At 36.4% G+C, this 20712-nt stretch overlaps 1 protein-coding gene across 1 annotated transcript; it reads right to left on the bottom strand.

Moving 5' to 3' along the window:
* Positions 1–909: 909 nt before the first annotated feature.
* On the bottom strand, positions 910–5997 carry LOC145689369 (uncharacterized). Its single transcript, XM_081763522.1, has one exon. It carries the CDS (start codon positions 5995–5997, stop codon positions 910–912), a length of 5088 nt encoding a protein of 1695 aa, XP_081619648.1.
* Positions 5998–20712: the final 14715 nt, after the last annotated feature.

Genomic DNA, 20712 nt, shown 5'->3' with positions numbered 1-20712 from the left:
GGGGGCGGTCTTTCGGACTGAAGCCCGTTCCCCAAAGTTACGGAATGTCTGCAACAAACGAAATATCTATTATTTATGCCTTTACTCATAAATTTTAAGCTCCTGCCAAATAAAAATTACGAATGTTTAAAAAAACTAAACATTAGTAAGAAACCCTTCCCAAAATACTTTTCTAAATCCGCCACTGATTCTCAGTATAAAATGATTTTTAAAGTTGTATCCGGAAGATTATTGCTAAACATATAAACGAAACGAAATATTAGTTATGCCTGTACTCATAAACTTCAAGCACTTCCCAAATAAAATTAGGACTTTTTAGGAAACGAAACAATCAGAAAAAACCCTCCTAAAGTACTTTTCTAAATCCGCTACTGATTATTTGTATAAATTGGTATTCAAGGTTGTGTCCGGAAAATTATTGCTAAATCACTTCACAGCTACTGTATAACAGAAATGTGGAAGTACGGTTTGACGGATATATTGAAAAAGGTACGCTTTGACGGATAAATAGAAAAACGGGTGATGGACTGTATCACACAAACGCTGGTTCGTTCTTTAATAATTCGGTTTAATAATATTGTTAATATTTCTTACAATTCCCGAGTTAAACTAAAATGCACATTGAACACAACGATGATGCAGCTATAGGCTCCGCGCTCACTCACACACACTGCTGCTATGCACAGTTTCAACAAGTACCTACACCTTGCTTCTTCTTCTTCTACAGCTAACAATTTACATTGAACCAACATCTTTAAACAAAACTAAACAATTTAAATAAACAAGTTAGGACTAAACATAGCCCCCACCCTTGAACGATCTAGTTCAAGATACACACAAAAATGAATTAGTAATATTTGAAATGACATAAAAAAAGTAAAACAAAACGGTAAATGAAAAATGTCTTTTTCAATCAAATGGCAATGGGGATACTTTCACAACTGGTCTTTTGTAAACTCCATCTGAGGTCTTTACAGTCACTGCACGAACAATGTTATCGCTTCCAGGATGAATATTTACAATACGCCCCAACTTCCATTTTAAAGGAGGTAAGTTATCTTCCACAAGTAAAACTAAATCACCTTCCTTCACATTGTTGTTTCTTTTCCACCACTTTGGACGCTGTTGTAACATAGAGATATATTCTACACTCCACCTCTTCCAGAAGTTCCGCTGAAGTCGTTGCACTAATTGCCATCTTGACAGTCGATTAAGTTTCTTTTCTGTATAAGCTGGTTCAGGTAATGCCAACATTGGAACTCCAATGAGAAAATGTCCTGGAGTTAGGCTACACAAATCATTGGGGTCTGAAGACAAAGGGGTGAGTGGCTGTGAATTCAGGCACGCTTCAATTTGACACAACACGGTTGACATTTCTTCAAAATTTAACACAGCATTGCCTACTATTCTTTTCAGATGATACTTCACGGATTTGATTCCGGCTTCCCACAATCCACCAAAATGTGGTGCATGAGGTACATTAAAATGCCACTGTATGCCTTCTTTACTAAGATAATCTGTGACACTAATATTATGATGATCAGATTTTAGCAACGTAACAAAATCCTTTAGCTCTTTGTTAGCTTTGACGAAGGTTGTGGAGCAGTCACTAAATATATCTGTTGGTTTTCCCCTACGAGCAACAAATCTTCTTAGAGCAGCTAAGAACGCTTCAGTTGTACAGTCACTCACAATTTCTAAATGGATTGCGTGAGTAGTAAAACATACAAATAATGCTACATATGCCTTGTAAGTTGTTCGCCCTCTGCCTTTAATTGCTTTGAGATGAATTGGCCCACAATAATCTATTCCTGAACGACTAAACGGCCGACTAGGATTTACTCTTGAAGCAGGTAAATCTCCCATAAGCTGTTCTACCGTTAACTTTTTATGGCGATGACATGTCACGCATTTCCGAAGTAATTTGCGAACAAAATCTCTTCCATTTATAATCCAAAATGTCTGTTGTAAAGAAGATAATACCAGTCTTGGTCCACCATGCAAACACAATTTGTGTTCATTCCACACAATTAATTCTGTTAAATGGCTATCCCTTGGAAGTAAAATGGGATGCTTTCGATCTTCTGAAACATTGGCATTTTTAAGTCGACCTCCCACACGTAAAATACCTTTATCATCGACAAATGGGTTCAAGCAAAGCAATCGATTTTTGGAAGGTAATGATTTTCCGTTTTTCAGGTACTCAATTTCTGATGCAAATGACCCTTGTTGAACAATCTTTATCAGACACATCAAGGCATTAGAAAGTTCTGTCACTGTAAGTGGACCTGTATGCTTGTTTCCTTGCGACACACGACAATTATTAATAAAGCGCTTACAATATGCAATAGTTCGCTCAAGTTTCACCAACGATGAACAATTGTCAATAATGGAGGTATCAACATGAACATGCATACAAACTATATGTTTTCTTTCCTTTTGGTTGACTAACTTTGAATCCACTGTATATTCATTACACTCTGGGAGAATGGGGTTTTTGAGCCACTCTGGGCCTGAGAACCATAAGTGATGTACAAGTAAGGAAGAAGGTAATAAACCTCGAGAACCACAGTCTGCTGGATTATTCTTTGAATCCACTTTGAGCCACTTCACTGATGGCAAAAGAGTTTGAATCTTTGCTACACGATTCGCGACAAACACTTTCCATCTGCTTGAATCTGAATTCAGCCACGATAACACAACAGTAGAGTCAGAATAGGCAATTACATCATGCACTTCCAAACGTAATGAATTTAATATGAGATTCATCATTTTAGCTAATAGCAAGGCACCACAGAGCTCTAATCGGGGCAAGGACACTTGTTTGATTGGAGCAACCTTCGTTTTTCCCATAACAATGCTCACACTCACTTGGCCGTCTTGAGATACAGACCTCATATACACCACTCCACAATAGGCCTTTTCGGAAGAATCACAGAATCCTATTAACTCTCTTCTCGTAGCTTGAGTGATACTGATACACCTGTTGATTTTGATGTTTTTCAATAAAGAAAGCTCTGAGTAGTAATTCCTCCATTTTCTCAAAATCCATTCAGGAACTGGACTGTCCCATTCTAAATTTAGTTTCCAAATTTCTTGCAATAATATTTTCGCAATAATAGTAGTTGGAGAAATCAAACCTAATGGATCGAACACTTTTGCACTTTCTGATAAAATATTACGCTTAGTTACAACTGACTTAACTGACACAAGATTGACATTATACGAAAATACATCATTTGATGGATACCACAGAATTCCTGACGTTTTCACTGAATTACTACTATCAAAGTCTAAACTACTTGTCGCTTGCTTCAAATGGGAGGGTACGGAGTCCAAAACGTTGGGACTGTTGGATGCCCATTTTCTCAGTTCAAAACCTCCTTTCTGCAATAATGCACTGAGTTGTTCTTGTAACTGAATTGCTTCACTAACTGAGTTGGCACCACTGATCAAGTCATCAACAAAAAAGTCTTGCATCACTACAGCCGATGCAATAGGAAATGATTCTTCTTCATATTTCGCTAATTGCTGCAAACTTTTCACCGCTAAATACGGTGCTGAAGCTGTACCATAAGTTACCGTTACAAGCCTGTAATCTTTGATCGGAAGATTAGGTTTTTCACGCCACACAATTCGCTGGAAGTCTCTATGTTCGGGTTGGATTCTCACCTGTCTATACATTTTCTCAATATCAGCAGTCAATGCCACATTATGTTGTCTAAAACGCACAAGTAATGGAATTAAGTCACACTGTAACCTAGGTCCGACAAGTAACTTATCATTCAATGATACATTAGATGAAGTTTTACAACTACCATCAAAAACTACTCTCAGTTTTGTTGTAGAACTGGAATCTTTCAACACTGCGTGATGAGGTAAATAATACACTTCACTGTTTGGTTTCAGTATTTCACTTTCTGGAATAATCTCCATATGCCCAAGTACCTCATACTCATGCATAAAATCTACATATAATTGACGCATTTTAGGCCTCTTCTTCAACCGACTTTCTACTTGCTTAAGGCGTTTAATTGCCACGTCACGTGACTCACCAAGTCTTGCACTGTTGTCGCGAAACGGTAATTGCACATGAAACCTACCTGTTTCATCTCTTTGATGGGTCTTCTCGAAATAAATTTCACACTGTTTTTCTTCTGACGACATTATATTTTGTGTAGGAATATCTTCCAATTCCCAAAACTGTTGCAAAATTCTTTCACTGTTGCACTGGATATGATATGTTGACGCTGTGAATTCTTTACGTCGCACTTCATCGTCGCCAATAGAACCAAACAACACCCATCCTAATTTGGTATTCACTGCTACGGGAGAACCATTAACACCACTACACACACCCGCCAATAGCAATTGAGGGTAAATATCTGCACCCAATAACAGATCGATTCTGTCAGGAACATTAAAATTCGGATCTGCTAATGTTAAGTTGTTAACATGCGACCACTGCTTGCTTTTATGAATATACCGTTTCGGTAGCATGCCTGTTACCTTTGGCAATACTAACGCTTCTATAGAAAATTCTGACTTAACATCATAACTTGATGTAAACACAATATTAACAACACCTTTTGCCCGAGCAACATTACTGGAACTCAGTCCCGAAACATGTACATACACAGGCTGTTTTTGTAAACCAAGCCGTTGTGAGCAGTTTTCTGACACAAAGCTTTTTTCACTGGCTGAATCTAACAAGGCTCTCACAGGTTGTAAATTACCATATGAATCCTTCACCATCACTACTGCAGTTTGTAATAACACTGCATGTTGCACATTAGTTTCACTTGAAAAATGAGTCCCCACTGAAACACCTGAGTTCTGTTTATTTGGAAAATGAAGTAAAGTATGATGACGTTTGCCACACTCACGACACGATGCTGATTTGCAACTGGACAGTTTATGATTAGATTGTAAACAATTGAAGCACAATGCTTTGTTTTTCACTAACGAATGACGTTCATCAACTGACAGCGAAAGAAAGTCATCACATTTATGCAAAGGATGATTTTTGCTTTTGCACTGGCAACACGAAAATTGAGCTGAAGCATGATGCGCTATTGTTGATTTTTTATTACTCTTGTTTGGTTCACTAGGTGGGGTTGATTTTGCATTTGAAGTGCTACTTGCTAATGCGCGACACCTATGATCTATGAATTTCACCAATTGGTCGAATGTTGGTAGTTCACTGTCTGACAATGAAAGTTCCCACTGCCTCTTTGTTTCACTGTCTAGCTTCTCTGTTATATGAAATATAAGCAAAGGATCCCATTCGTTCACTTTTATGTCCAACACTGATAACGATCGCACACACTCAACACTTGTATCCAACAACCGACGTAACGCGCCAGCTGATTCTTGCTGCACTTGACCTTGACTCACAAAGCGCCGCAAGATGGACGTGACTAATTCTCGTTTATTTTGATACCTTAAATTTAACAGGTCCCAAGCTTCTTTATAGTTATCGTCAGTTATTTGTATAGATTGAATAAGTGTTGCTGCTTCACCTTGCAGACTAGCTTTTAAGTACTGAAGTTTTTGTGCACCCGTCAATGTTTCATTTTTATGCACTGCTGCGATAAACAAATCACGAAACGAAAGCCAATCATTTAAGTTCCCGCTAAAGCATGGCAATTGCAATTTTGGAAGTCGAATTTCTGTTGTGTTTTTTTGATTATTCACATCACTAGAAGAAGCGTGAGATAATTTACCCTGCGCTTCCACTAATTTCACGTTAAGCTTTGTAAGTCTATCTTCAATAGCAGCAAGCTCTTCTTCTTGAACCAAATAAATTTCTTCTTCGGCATACAAGTTACTGGCTAGCAACAAAAGCTCATTTGTTTCACGTGACAGTTCACTCACTTTGTTTTTGTAGACTTGAACTACACTAATATCTTCCTGTTCTGTGATATTGTTTATGCAGTTTTCAGCACGAGTGACCTTGCCTTTTAAAACACGCTTTCGGGAATTGTAAGCTTCCATTGTCGCCCACACAGTTTTTTCTTTCTTGTTAACACACAAGTCCTAGCACGTAGGTCACATAAAACACATAAACACGTATTAACATCTGGGTCGGAGGACCAAATCTTTATGATGGACTGTATCACACAAACGCTGGTTCGTTCTTTAATAATTCGGTTTAATAATATTGTTAATATTTCTTACAATTCCCGAGTTAAACTAAAATGCACATTGAACACAACGATGATGCAGCTATAGGCTCCGCGCTCACTCACACACACTGCTGCTATGCACAGTTTCAACAAGTACCTACACCTTGCTTCTTCTTCTTCTACAGCTAACAATTTACATTGAACCAACATCTTTAAACAAAACTAAACAATTTAAATAAACAAGTTAGGACTAAACAACGGGCAAGTTTAACTTTTGCGCTAGAAGCTAGAGTACTAAAAGCTCTTAGAAATGAAACACGGATGACAAACTAGAGAAGAAAAAAGATGTCGATAACTCAATAGTTAAAATAAAGTTAAATAGCCTCTAAAATTACCCTCAAATACTACATTCTTCATGTTAGCTTTAATTCGTAAAACATGTGCTCCATCCATCTTGATGGTGAATTTCAGAGCGAAATATCACATTCAGGTCATGGAATTTTTATCTAACTATAGAATATACTATAAGAAAGCTATTTAGATAGAAAAATCATGAAGTTGAAAAAAGCCAAAATTTCCAAAATTCTCGTTTTTTTCCCAAAAAAGCCGGCTTTTTATGTGAAAAAAACCATCGATTCAAAAAAGCCGGCTTTTTTGCATCTCTACTTATAACCATATATGATGTAATGGTTAGTATTACGTTATTGGATCTGATTGCCGAATTCTCAACATTAGTGCTTCAATTGTATAGACGCTAGAAGATTAAACTCAGGGGAAGCTACTTATATGCTAGTCCCTTCCCACAAAACCGTTCACGACAAGAAGCACTAATGTTCGGTGTTTTATGGACTAGCAAGTAATAATGATTGCACTAGAAGAGATCATTACTGTTTTTGAATTTGGTGGGAATTTGACCCAATGAAAAATTCCCCATGTATTTCTTATAGGAGTTTCATAATATAATTTGCCATATCTACACTAATAGAGAAGCACTAACGAAACTATTAGTGTTTTCTAAAAGCACGAGGAATGCACTATCGATTGCACTAGGTTTCATCATTAGTGCTTTCTCGGGGGGCTAACGTGAAATTAGCGCTCCCAACGTTTTTTTTTTCCTTCTGGCGTCCAAACTATTGAAGCATTAATGTTGGAGTTGGTGCTCCAAAATCACTAACGAAGCACTAATGATTGTACTAGAAGAGTTTGTTAGTGCTTTTGAATTTGGCAGAAATTTGAGCCAATGAAAAATCCCCATGTATTTCTGATGAGAGTTTCATGGAATGTAATTGGCCACACTAATGGTGAAATACCAGTAAAAGTATTAGCGATTTGTAGAAGCTCTAACGATGCACTAACGAATGGCGCTATTTTTCGTTATTGCTTGAAATGGAGGGCAGCGTGAACTTGAAAAAAAATGGATTTTTACTTGTTGCATCTCCACTAATGAAGCACTAACGTTAGGTGTTGCTGTACTAAGAAGCACTAAAAATTGCACTTGAAGATATCATTAGTACTTTTGAATTTGGTGGAAATTTGACGCAATGAAAAATTCTCCGTGTATTTCTTACAGAAGTTTCGTAACATGTAATTGGCCAGAACTACACTAATAAGGAAGCACTAACGAAACTATTAGTGTTTTCTAGAAGCACTAACGTTGCACTAACGAATGGTACTAATTTTTTGTTAGTGGTTAAATTGGAAAGGCCAAGTTCACGCTGGTTCCCAAAGGTTTTTTTTATTTATAGCACCTACACTAATGAAGCACTAACGTTAGGAGTTTGTGCACTAAGAAGCACTAACGATTGCACTAGAATGGATCATTAGTGCTTTTGAATTTGGAGGGAATTAGACGCAATGAATAATTCCCCGTGTATTATGGGAGTTTCGTGACATGTAATTTGCCATAACTACACTAATAGTGAAGCACTAACGAAACTATCAGTTTTCTAGAAGCACTAACGATGCACTAACGAATGACACTAATTTTCTCGTTACTACTTAAAGTGGGGTAAGTCCACGCTAGCCCCAAAGGTTTTTTTACTTGTATCACCTACACTAATGAAGCACTAACGTTAGGGTTGGTGCACTAAGAAGCGCTACTGATGCACTAACGATTGCACTAGAAGAGATCATTAGTGCTTTCGAATTTGGCGGGAATTAGACGCAAAGAAGGATTCCCCATGCATTTCTTATGGGAGTTTCGTAACTTATAATTTGCTACATCTACACTAATAGTGAAGCACTAACGAAACTATTAGTATTTTATAGAAGCACTAAGAATGAACTAACGAATGGCACTATTTTTTCGTTATTGCTTGAAGTGGAGAGGCAGTGGCGTGTACCATTGTTTTGGCTCTAGAGCCTACACTACTGAAGCACTAACTTTAGGGGTTGGTAAATTAAGAAGCACTAACGATTGACACTAATTTTATCGTTAGTGCCTGAAGTGGGGGGACCAAGTTCACGGACGTGATTTCTTTCCCCACTTGCAATATGCAGGCCATGGGCTCTGAGGGCCTATATACAATTCATTTTTCATCGTCTTAGGCCCGGCAAATTCCCGAAAAATCGACTCATATATTTCTTGGATATCCATGGATGTGTGCATGGAGTTTCATCCAGTGGGAAAGTATGAAAAATAAAAAATAAAGAATGTATTATTGTTTTGTTGAGCATTTTTATTACGGAATAAAATAATCGTATTGAATTTATTTTTAAACCTAAAAATCACTACCATAACGGTGGAAATAGGGTCAAATAACAAAATCAGAAAATATTTCCTTCACTGTTTCAAACTGAAGAACGAAAACAGTGTGTGATATTTCAGTGTCAACATTTGAACGGTGAGTTCTTCCTTCTGAAAGCGATTGAATTTTGAAATGGTTTGTTGAAGTGTATGAACTGTAATTAAATGTATCAAGGTAACTTGTGTGGCAATATTGAGAGAGAGAGAGAGAGAGAAAGAGAGAGAGAAACGTGCAAGTTTCCGTTTAGTTGACAATGCAGAAATTTTATTAAATATGCCGTTTAACCATCATTTATACAACTAGAATATCTAAATTATGAAAATGGGTTGACCAACATCTCAGTTAAATTTAAATGTATCCATCATTCTAAAATTTGAATTTTGAGTCTGTTTTCGGCCTTATCCCATATTGAGATTTACGAATAACAGAACCTATTTAACGTGTGTTCTGAATCGTGGCTGGGGCTTGAATTTGATGTTCTTGATGGGTGAGCAGACTATAGTGTATGATCAATCCTCAAGTATAGGTCGTTCTCCACCACACTCCATTTCCTCCAAGAAAGCCAGATTACATTTCATTTCACCTTTCCAGACTACTAATGTAAAAGAAAACAAGTGAGTGTTCATAGCATTTTCACATTATATTCCTATGATAAACGAAATTGGTTGTGTGATAGCTATAAGCTGTCGATTTTTGTTTTTTCGTTAGCCATGTTATTCAGCAGTGAACTTAATACGTTGTAGAAATAAAAATTTCCTTACTTCAACTCCCTTTGCACTGCAAACCCGAAACGACAAATCGAAGTCTTACATTTGCAGTGGTATGAGCTTTGCGAATTTTGTAAACGTATACTTTATTTACAGTCATAAATAACAAGTCCACAAATTGTCCAATGTATAACATTACATTGGACAATTTGTGGACTTGTTATTTTTTATTTTTTTTTAAATAGAAAGTTTTATTGACTTAATAAGTACAATCTGCTTTTAAGGTCATGATGTGTTTGAAGAGTATAATATTCAAGGAAATTATATTAAATATTCAAAATCCTTGAGTGGAATTAATCATAATTGTCCAATCATCTTTCGTGGTACTTCTTTAATTCAGAATTACTTCTGAAAGAGCTCCTTCGTGATTAAATAGCTTAGTGTTCGCGCCTTTGGTACGGGAGATCCTGGTTCAATTCCCGCTGGAAGGATACGTGGTTCGAACTTCGTGTTGTGCTGGAGTTCCACATCTTATATAGCCTAGGTGCTGAAAGGGATGCTAAGCTCCACTCCAACCAAACATTTGTCTGCAAATAAAGTTCAACAATACTATCCCAGCCACTATGGATGTTTTCTTTATTAATATTAACGTATTATCAAGATCAGTTATCATTGACCAATATACGCTACTGGTTTTAAAAACGCAATAAATTGACAGGGAGGAGGAATTTGCATAGCTCTGTAAGCCCAGAAGCAAAAGTGCTAAAGCTGAGTTGTATTAAGACCCTTATGTTTTACTGAACACCAACTTGATGTTTTTTTTTTTATTTTTTAAATAAATTCTTCGAGAATTCAAAATATGTCTTTTAAACTTTTAGGCATTTATATGTATGTACTTGTGTATATCGATGCATTAATAGAAAAGTGAAACAATTCAAAAATGTCTCTTATTGAGAAACAATGTTGAAAATAATCCTAAAAGTTATACAATAAATAAGAGCTGCCTTATTTCAACATAATGGTTTTTATGTTACCCTAGTTGTGTTAAATTTCTACACATGCTCCATGGTACTTCAACGCCATTGCACTTTGGAATCATTTATTAAAATCGTAGTGATTAAATCAACTTCCTTACATAGTGACAGTGGCATATTTAGGATTTTGTTTCGGGGGACTATGCACAACACACGGAAGCAGGGGCAATTGCCCACCTGACTTCGAGAATTAAAGATATTTTAATTTATGCATAAATTGAAGTTTTAATGGCAAGAATGGCAGACAGGTGAATCTTATGTGATATGATACACCTTTTATTCTATTCATAGAAGAAAAGGAAGTTTTCTTTTGGCCTACCTAATTTCCCGGCTTCTTATTACCCCTCTTCACTTTCTTTAATTCTAACATTTATCTTTCTTTATAACTAAATGATGTAAATATTTGTAAATATTCCATAACTAAAGTTCTATTATATTGATGTCTGTGCAAGTTGGTGTGGAATACCAGTTTCTCTTATCAGTTCCTCTTATATTAGTTTTGGTTTTACTGACGTTGGTCGACTTGAATCACAACCAACAACGATAGGAGAAAAGAAAGAAAGTAACAACTAACAAAAAGAAACACAAGAGTAGAATTGACGAAAGAAAGAAAGCAAAAAGACGCAGTTCTTACATGGAGTAAAATTTGAAATATAGTATTATTTCTGAACAAAGAGGATAAGAAAATGAAAAGTCAATGAAATTCTTAGAAATGGTAAGAAGGATTATTATTGTACAAGGAATGCGAAAAACTAACAAATTTATTTCGGGGGATGGGGGGAAGGGAGCTTGAGCCCGAGATAGTCTCCCTAAATACGCCACTGCATAGTGATTAGTAGTATGGAGTCATTTTAGTAACACACCCAGCGTTGTTTTATGTACAGTTGCCAAACAACTACGTTTACAAAAGAATTTTCTTTTTTTATTAAATGGGTGGGTGTTATGAGGGATAGTAAAGTGTAGCATAAATTATTTATCAGTTGTTACGAGGAACGAAATATAGTCGGTGCGCTCTATTGTCCATGGACGCCATTTTTAGAATACTTGAAATGAAACGAAATGAAATCTTTTAGTTTAACGTCCCACGATTATGCCTTTTTGGCTAAGGAAGATGGATGATAAAGAGAAGTGAATAATTATGAAAGTATCGGTGGAATGAGAATGTGGGAGGGAAATGGAATATCCCGAGAAAACTCATGAACATAATGTTGTCCACTACAAAATTACTTTTCTCAACAACGAACCAGGGACCCCACACGCCAGAGGTAAGTGCATTACCACGTACCCCCTTGACAACACCCTATATATACAGGGTGGACCATTTATCTTGATATGCCCTTGTAACTTTTAAACCAATAGGTACAAAGCACTGAAATTTCGTAGCATGCAAATATCGATGGAGGATCATTGTTTGGCATATTTTTTAATATCACAGAATTAACAGTGTTACCAACCCAACATAAAAATGGGTCGCGATGGCTCAGTGGTAGAGCAAGGTGGTACATGGGGTCCTTGGTTCGATCCCAGCTCGCACCAAGTGAGCTTTGTGATGGACAAACACCGTGTATTCGAGTTTTCTCGGTGTTCTCCCGTTTCCTCCCACTTTCTTCATTCTACCATTTCATTCATTTCTCATCATCACCGTCTCCTTTAGCCTAGCCGGCATAATCGTTGGACGTAAAACTTAAAAAATTCATTTCATTTCCAACTCAAAATTGTATTTTTCAAATGGAACTATGTCAGGTTGCATATTTAAAATCTACGTGTAAAACGTAAGTTTTCAGTTATTATGCAGTGTTACAAACTAAGAACGCTACAGTATCACAAACATCGAGAAACAACTAAATTTTGGAGGATTCTACAGTATGTGATGCATTTCAAATAATTAAAAAAAAAAAGGTTACAAGGAATTAAAATTCGAGATTTTGCAAAGGGCTTTATATTAAAAAAGTGTTTAGATAATTATCACATCAATCACGCAGACAATTTTCATAAACATGAAAGTTATAGTACCGTTTGCAGCAATTGGATATCTCAAACTATTCCGGAGATAAGGGTGGTGGACGGAATGTCGTACATTTAAATTTCCTAATATAATGTTTAATGTACAAAATTTCTGATATAATTGAACATTGATTTATTTTTTGGAATGTGCATGATTAATGACCATGATAGTCATACTGGTACATGTTCTTGGTGTATCACCTCATTGAGACAAAAATTGATGCTATCCTACGACATAAGCCCTCTCTAATTCCCTGAAAAAATGTCAGGATAGTTGCTCGCAGTTTCATGAGATCTAGTAGTTTGCTTTAGTATATAGTTTTGTTTAAATATCCCCATAAGAAATAATAACAGGGATCAAGGTTCGGACTGTGCGACGGCCATATTACACCATGTAGAATACGTTTACGATATTGATTGGACATCACACGCTGCTGAAAATGTTCACGCAGGAAATCCTGTACAACATGTGCTATATGAGGTCGAGCTTCGTCTTGCATGAACCATTGAGTTTCCATTGGTTCTGTTGCATAGAGTTGGGGGAGAAAATTGTATTTTAACATGTCCACGTAGCCATGAAAAAATATGGCTCAATGATTCCGTGGGTGGCAATAGTAGCTCAAACAAACACACTTTAACTCCATAACTTTCTATCTCATGCACAACATTAGGAGCATCTCGTGTCCAAAATCTCACGTTCTGCTAGTTCACACAAAGTTGAACGTAAACCTCATCCTGTCACGATTAGTTTATGCAGCATTGTAATTTTATATCCATGGGAATAATTGTAGATCCTTCTATATAGTCTTTAAAGAGAACGACGTACAATGTCTAACTCAGCAGAATCTCTTATAGTTGACTTACCGAGACTCCGTGTCCAGGCCACTCGTCCCGCAGCAACATTCTCTGGAGTACGAACTGTGGCAGAACGCGGTCGTTTCCTTTACCATCACTTTCAAACACTGTGGATAGTCTATACTATACACAATTTGTCTACAAGAGATCCTCCGTGGCTAAGCGGTACGCGTATGCGTCTATTGCGTAGGAGATCCGGGTTCGATTCCCGGCGGGAGCTCATGTGGTTCGGATTCCACGTTAATCAGTAGGTCCACGTCTCATATAGCCTCGTTGCTGAACGGAACGTTAAACTCAAAATCAACTCAACTCAATTTGTCTACAGGATGCCCACCTGGTACGAAAATGAACACGAAAACATTTCTGTGTTGCAGCTACAATCTTTGTTTCCATGTAAACCAACGCTGTTTTCACTTTCTACTCAAGGGTCAACCGCCCTTGTCCTCCATGTTGAAAACAAACGAATGCCATGCCGTACATGCACGACATTCACAAAAGTTTAGTCCTGCATGAATACACGTAGCATATGTCAAAACTGGAAGACTCTAAACCTTCATGCTTGAGTTTTATTACATATTTTCAGTGTATGACATTTCATGCACCACCCTTATCTTCAGTGTATGAAAGATCGCTTAAATGTCATATTTATGGGGATGGAGTGGCGTATCTCCAAAATGATTTGAGGTATCAAGTTGCTCCAATGGGCATTATGATCTTCACATCCATTAAAAGTCTTCTATGCAACTAGATAAAATACTATCTATGTAGTTTTTTTTTTAAATAAAGGCTATTGGAAAAAAGTTAACTTTTAATCCCTTGTATCTTTGTTCCTATTCATTCGAAATCCGTCATACCATGATCATAGCAGGGTCGTCATTTCAGACTTCGCTTGAGGGGAGCAAGAGCACCATTGACATAAAATTTTCACGTTTTGTACTAATATATTAATAGACAATTGATTAAAGTATACGTAAACCTCAAACTCTTGCGGGCAATTGCCCCCTCCTACCCCCCTAAATGACGCCCATGCATCATAGTATTAGACACTAAGGTACTATGGATGTGGATTGCCTTGCCCGTCTCACTTGTATTACTGCTAGTATAGAGGCAACCAAAATTTGGATGTTTGGATACTATAGCCTACTTAGTTTGCAGCATGAAATAACAAATGTAACATTGTAAGGTGTCGGTCCAATAGTTTGATATAGTGCCATTTAAAAAGTGTAACTTTATGTTGGATTGGCAACACTGTTAACCTGATGATATTGCATAGTAGGCCCTACGTCAAACAATGTCTCCCTCTGATATTTAGAACGGTAGAAAATTTTAGCGTGTTTCGTGTATTAGTTTAAAAGTTACAAGAATGTATCAAGACAAAAGGTCCATCCTGTATATATCAGTTGTTCTCAAGGGAGCACGCTGAGTCAGTGGTAGAGCGCTGACCTCTGATGCGTTGAGTCGATTCGACCCCCGGCCAAGTAAGTTTGTGCTGAACAACAATGTGTCCGTAGTTTTTCTCGGGGTATTCCCGTTTCCTCCCACATTTTCATTCCACAAACTCTATCATCATCTTTCATTTGATTTAATTATCCATCACTCTTAGTTTAGTAGACATAACCGTGGTACGCTAAACTGAAAGATTTCATTTCATTCCATTTCAAGAATAACATAGCTCTGTGTTAACTGCAACACCAAAGATACGGTGTTAAAATGTTGGTAACACTGGTTGGTGTTAAAACTGAGTTGTATTAACACCATTTCTTTATCTTTTTTCTGTGTAGGAGAGTTTTCTCTGAAGATACATACCCATACTACTAGGGAGCAGTTATGTCATTTGTCCATTCCTGTTAACCGGAAGGGATGTTTCCGGAAAATTGACACTTCTAAGTTGAAATCCAAAGTCGGAGATACGTTGTGCTTACAAATGATGCTTCTGAAATATAAAAAATGGTAAAAAAAAACATATTCAGGTAGCTACTCTGAAGATATATTCCGAAATTACAGCTACTAATGAGCATATACAGGGTGTTTCAAAATAACACTGACAAAATTTGGAAGATTATTCCTGACACCAAGATGAGACAAAAAGTATAGACCAACCAGCGTGCACAAATGCTTCCTTTCGCAGTTATAGGCTGCTGAAAATATGAAAAAATGAACTTTAACGGTCTTAGCTCCAAAACTATGGGACCTACCGTAGTCGGGTCAAGATTTCACTTAGAAGCTAGTATGTGCTCTATAAAAATATATAAGTTTCAGAATCCTGCGGTACTTTCCTAACCATTTTTATAGAAATAGTTGTTAAGTAGTTCAGATTATCTGCCCGTAGCCAAACTGTCTGTATAAAAACTGTTGCGTTAGTATCTTAGGAATCTGAAACATGTATTTTTGGGAAGCGCACATGTTTGTTCCTAAGTGACCCGACCTGAACTACGGTGGATCCCATAATTTTGGAACTATGGAAGACCTTTAAATTTCAGTTTTTCGTATTTCCGGCAGCCTATAATTCCGAAAGGAAGCATTTGTGCACCCAGGTTGGTCCATTCTTTTTGTCTTATCTTGGTGTGAGGAATCACCTCCCAAACGTTGTCGGTGTTGTTTTGAAACACCCTGTATAATAAAATAACGGTGCAATAGAGATTTGGGAATACGACTTCAGTTAATGGTAAAATCTTAAAATTAATTCACATCTCTGCGGGTGCTCGTAAGTAATGTATAAGAAATGTTGGCAAAATTATGCATACTATAGAAGTTATCAATAAACGTTATCATTATGGAGGGAAAATATGAAATTTTATGTTATAAATAATGCCTCAGGGCGCACAGTGGTCGGAAACTTTAAAAAAGCGGACAAAAATAGTTTATTCCCAAACAATGAAGTTGACCGACGTCTCTCTATCGTTCTATACGTAATTGTCCTTTCCAAATCGATTGCAACTACTGTGAAAGTGATTCGAAGAACCCCTGTTGCAATACGTGCAGTTATATATACAGGGTGGTCCGAAAGTGTGGAAACCCCTCGCATAAATGTCAGATACTGCAAAATATAACCAAAGGAACAATGTAGGGGAGTAATAAAGATTAGAAGAAATTAGGAAGGATACAGAACAATGAAAGCCGCCATCTTGAAATCCACCTTCGTGAATCATACATACAGTTTATAAATTGAAAACATAATATGTTGATGACTTGTGTGAATTGGACATCGCTAGCCAGTATGAAGTTATGACAGGTGTTAATGTGCATTCAAGAAGCGGTTACAGGTTCAATGTGCTCTCCCTCTAATTGTACGTGCAGTTAATAAAATGACGGTCTAAAACAAATGTGTGTTTGGCCTTAGGATACAAAATTCAAGTTCGCGGTTTTGCACTCGCATCATCTTCAAAGAAATACTAATACTTACTGAGTAGTACTTGGTCCAAAATGTATCCAACGTGTGTGGTCTCAGAAACAATGGATTGGAGACAAATACTATTGTATTCGTAATTGAGAAGCTCTTATGGAGGTGTCACGTAATTTGAACCTTCTGTCATTTAAAGAAAGAAGAAAATGTCACTTAAACGTGACATATGGATGTCGGATAATACTTTAACTGTTGGAAGTCAGAGAGACATGTGAAATAACTTTTAGAAACATGGGAAACATAATAGAAAAGGTTAGAATTTGAAATTGACAAGCTTTTTTGTAAGTCTCACGTAATTTCACTATTTTGTGAATAAAAGAAAGAATATATTGTCACTTAAAAGTGAGATATAGATGTCGGATAATACTTTAACTGTTGGAAGCCAGAGAGACATGTCAAATAATTTAGTTTGAAAATGTAAGCTAAGAATGGTGCGAGGGAGAGAACCCTTTGATGTAGAGTAAAGAAAGAAACATAGACACCTGTTTGTATGTGTGTATTCCAGGATGCTGGAGGGGGCGAACTGTGCTGTTCATGGAGTAAAAGACCTTGTTTAATTGGGACTGTGACTTGTACCCTACGGAGAAATAGCAATCATTATTCTGAGGACAGAGATTTTAAGAATGAGATAGTTACATGTTACTTTTTAAAAGTTAATGTATTGCCCACATACTGAGAGACCGCACATAAGATTGGAGGGAACTGTGTTTTTATTTTGAGCAAAGGACCACTTTAAATTGGCGTGGGACTTGTTAGGCAATAGTTAAGGACCTTGGCATGTAGAGTGAAAATTATTGGAATAGAAAGCGAAACATTTTTGTGTAGATGAGAAAACGTCATGTTACTTGCGACCCAATTGTATGTGTAACTCTTTTTAGAAAAGAAAGAAAGAATTGAAAGAATTGAAATAGTAGAAAAAAAGATCTTTTGAGTTGTTAGCATGTAGATGTCCCTTGTGAAAGTTATTTGAGAAAATGTATGTGACATTTATTGTTGACGGTGGAAACAGCTTGTAATTTTGAGTTGAATGTAACTCTTTTTAGAAAAAAAAGATTTTTTGACTTGTTAGACAGAAAAATGTTCCATTTAGCATGTTTTCCACCCTGATAGAATGAAAAAGAAAAAGCCTTTTTTTCTGGAAAAGATTCTTGTTAACTTTAAAGAATAGCTATTGTACGAGTTTTTGTGAAAAAACGGAAGGGTGAAAACAGTTGTGTTTGTATGCCCATGAAAGCAGACAGGTTAACCAATATATATATATATATATATATAAGGAAGTTTGAAATGAGACCAAATTATATAGTGTGCTTTTTGCGTTGTGGAAACTTGGCTTCTGTATTTTTTCTGTGAGTGTGTTGTTTGGAGAATAATTTTGGAATTAGTGGAAGGAAAGGTAAGTTAAAAATTACCATTTATATAAATAAATATGATAAAAAATATTGAACTTGGATTTTAAATGTATTTACATGAATTAAAATGACTTGTGTTTGCTTTTACTTATTGGACAAATGTAGGATATAACCGTTGTTATGAACGAAAAAGACATTGAGATTTGTTTGTGAAGATTTTAAGATTAAAATACGCAAACCGGAAATGCTGTGTATTTCGTGGATAGTTTCATGAAGGTGAAAAAAAAAGTTTAGCTACAATTTGAAACGCCAAGAAGCGCATATGGGACAGACAGGTATGTAACATTGGACGCAACTATGAAAGGTGAGAGACAGCGAAAGCGAAAGAGCGAGACAGAGGAAAAAAAGAAAAAAGTTTGCGTGCCGATTACACTAGGAGCGGGGCGGAGGTGTGGCGGGGGGAGTTTGTGTTTGTAGTTTCAAGGAAGGAGCGATAGAGACGCGAGGGGAGTTTGTATTTGTAGTTTGACAGAAAGAGTAGGAGTGAGAGGCGGGGAAAAAGAATGTATTTTTGTGTGTGTGTGTGTGTGTGAGGGAGGGAGAGAGAGAGAATGTCTGCAAGGATGCATAAACGCGGTGGTGTGTGTGTGAGGGGGGCGAGGGTTTACAAGGTTAACGTGAATAGCTCCGGTTACTATGTACGCTTGAGGCGATTTTTATTGGTAGCTGTATGGGAAGTTATTTACGGCCTTTGAAAGGAAGGAAGAAAGCTTGTTTTTGAACACGAAAAGTGCAAGTTTGTGTAATCCATGAGAAAACGAATAGCAAATGATTGAATTAAATTAACGAAAACGAATAATTTATCTGTTGAAAACAGTGGCGTATGCCGAATATGAATATGTGCGCGGGTTATTGAGAATAAATTGAGATTGTAAGTGAATATGTAAATGCTTTTGAGTGACTATTTTTTTCTTTAGCTATTTAGCGTCAGTTTAAAGATATGTGTGCCATTTGAAACATTACAAATGGATTTATCAGATATACTTATGTAAAGCTACATTATACTGTTATGATGGGTACTGGAAAGCACATGTATATTATAGAAATGTTAAAATGTTGATACTTACGTAACACAAAATGTCATCCTCTTCAATGATTGAAGCACATACGGGAACTGTAGAGAAACCACTAAAATATGGCGGGAAAAAAAGACGGGAAGCGACAAAATATTTTTGTCGGTAAACGTATGAGGCATTAACGTTTCTACAAATAAGACTTACTCGATAAGTTTTGGTGTTATTGGCACAAAAGCCTGTTTACTACTGACATGTGTTGCTATATAGGTGGCACTGATGTAAAAAGACTAAGATTTTTCCGTATAATAAATTTAAATGATCATAAATCGTAAAATATTGATCGTATGACAAAATGGACCACAGAAAACGATTTGTCAGGTCAAAATCTATATAGAAAGACACCCTACATGATAAATTTGAACAATTTTTATTTTTTTCGAATTTATACAAGGGCTGTTCAAAACCTGTTTTTTGAAAATACATTTTTTCGCTTTTTACGGCCAACTATTGGTCGTAGAATGTAAAGAAAGGTATTTTCTTAAACCTTAGGACCTAGGGAACACTACGATAGAACATTGTAACTTTAAAATAATTTTAAATGGTCATATTTCGTAAACGATTGATCGTACGACAAAATGGACTACAATTTTTATTTTTTAGAATTTATACGAGGTGTGTTCAAAAAGTACATTTTTTATTTTTCGCTTTTTACGGCCAACTATTGGTCGTAGAAAGTAAAGAAAGGTATTTTCTTGAAGGTTGGGACTTAAGGAACATTACTATACAGGTTAGAACATTGTAACTTTAAAATAAAAATTTAATGAATTTGCATAAACAATATGGCGTCGATTTTTTTTGAAACTTTGGAAATATGCTTATTAGAGGATATATTTTTATATGAATAGATAAAATGAATGATATTACTAAAATAAATACCATTTTCGCGCGTTTTTAACGCGACCGGTGCGCGCCGCGTGGTATTTCCGCCCGGAAAAAGGTTTTCGCGACGCGGGACGCGTAAAATATTGCCGCCCGGAAACTGCGCGGGGTATTGCCGGTTATAAAAGCAAACAACACTCGGTAACTTGCTATGGTACATATACACACACGCACAGTCTTATACACACTAATGTCAATGTTATGTGTACAGATGGCGTTGTTTGAAGAAACAAACATGGCGGTTGGATTTTAATGTGTTTTCTTTGCATTAATGATATGTAGTATATGTAATAAGATTTATAATATTTGTATAACTTTGAAATATTTACAATTAATCTAGTATACGTTATTTTTAAAATATTGTATTATCTTATTATAAAACACCAATAATTAAAAATTTGAACAAGTTAACACGAACTTTCCCAAAGATTTTCGAAAATTGCCGAAGTTTCCGAACATTGCCGAACATA

This window comes from Thermobia domestica, chromosome 7 (genome assembly GCF_964235325.1).
Source record: "Thermobia domestica chromosome 7, izTheDome1.hap1.1, whole genome shotgun sequence".
NCBI lineage: Eukaryota > Metazoa > Arthropoda > Insecta > Zygentoma > Lepismatidae > Thermobia > Thermobia domestica.
Note: the sequence above shows the minus strand (reverse complement) of the source record. Positions and strands in the feature narration are given on the sequence as shown.

Coding starts and splice junctions, on each gene's coding strand:
- LOC145689369 (XM_081763522.1), bottom strand. CDS start 5,997: ATGGAAGCTTACAATTCCCGAAAGCGTGTTTTAAAAGGCAAGGTCACT.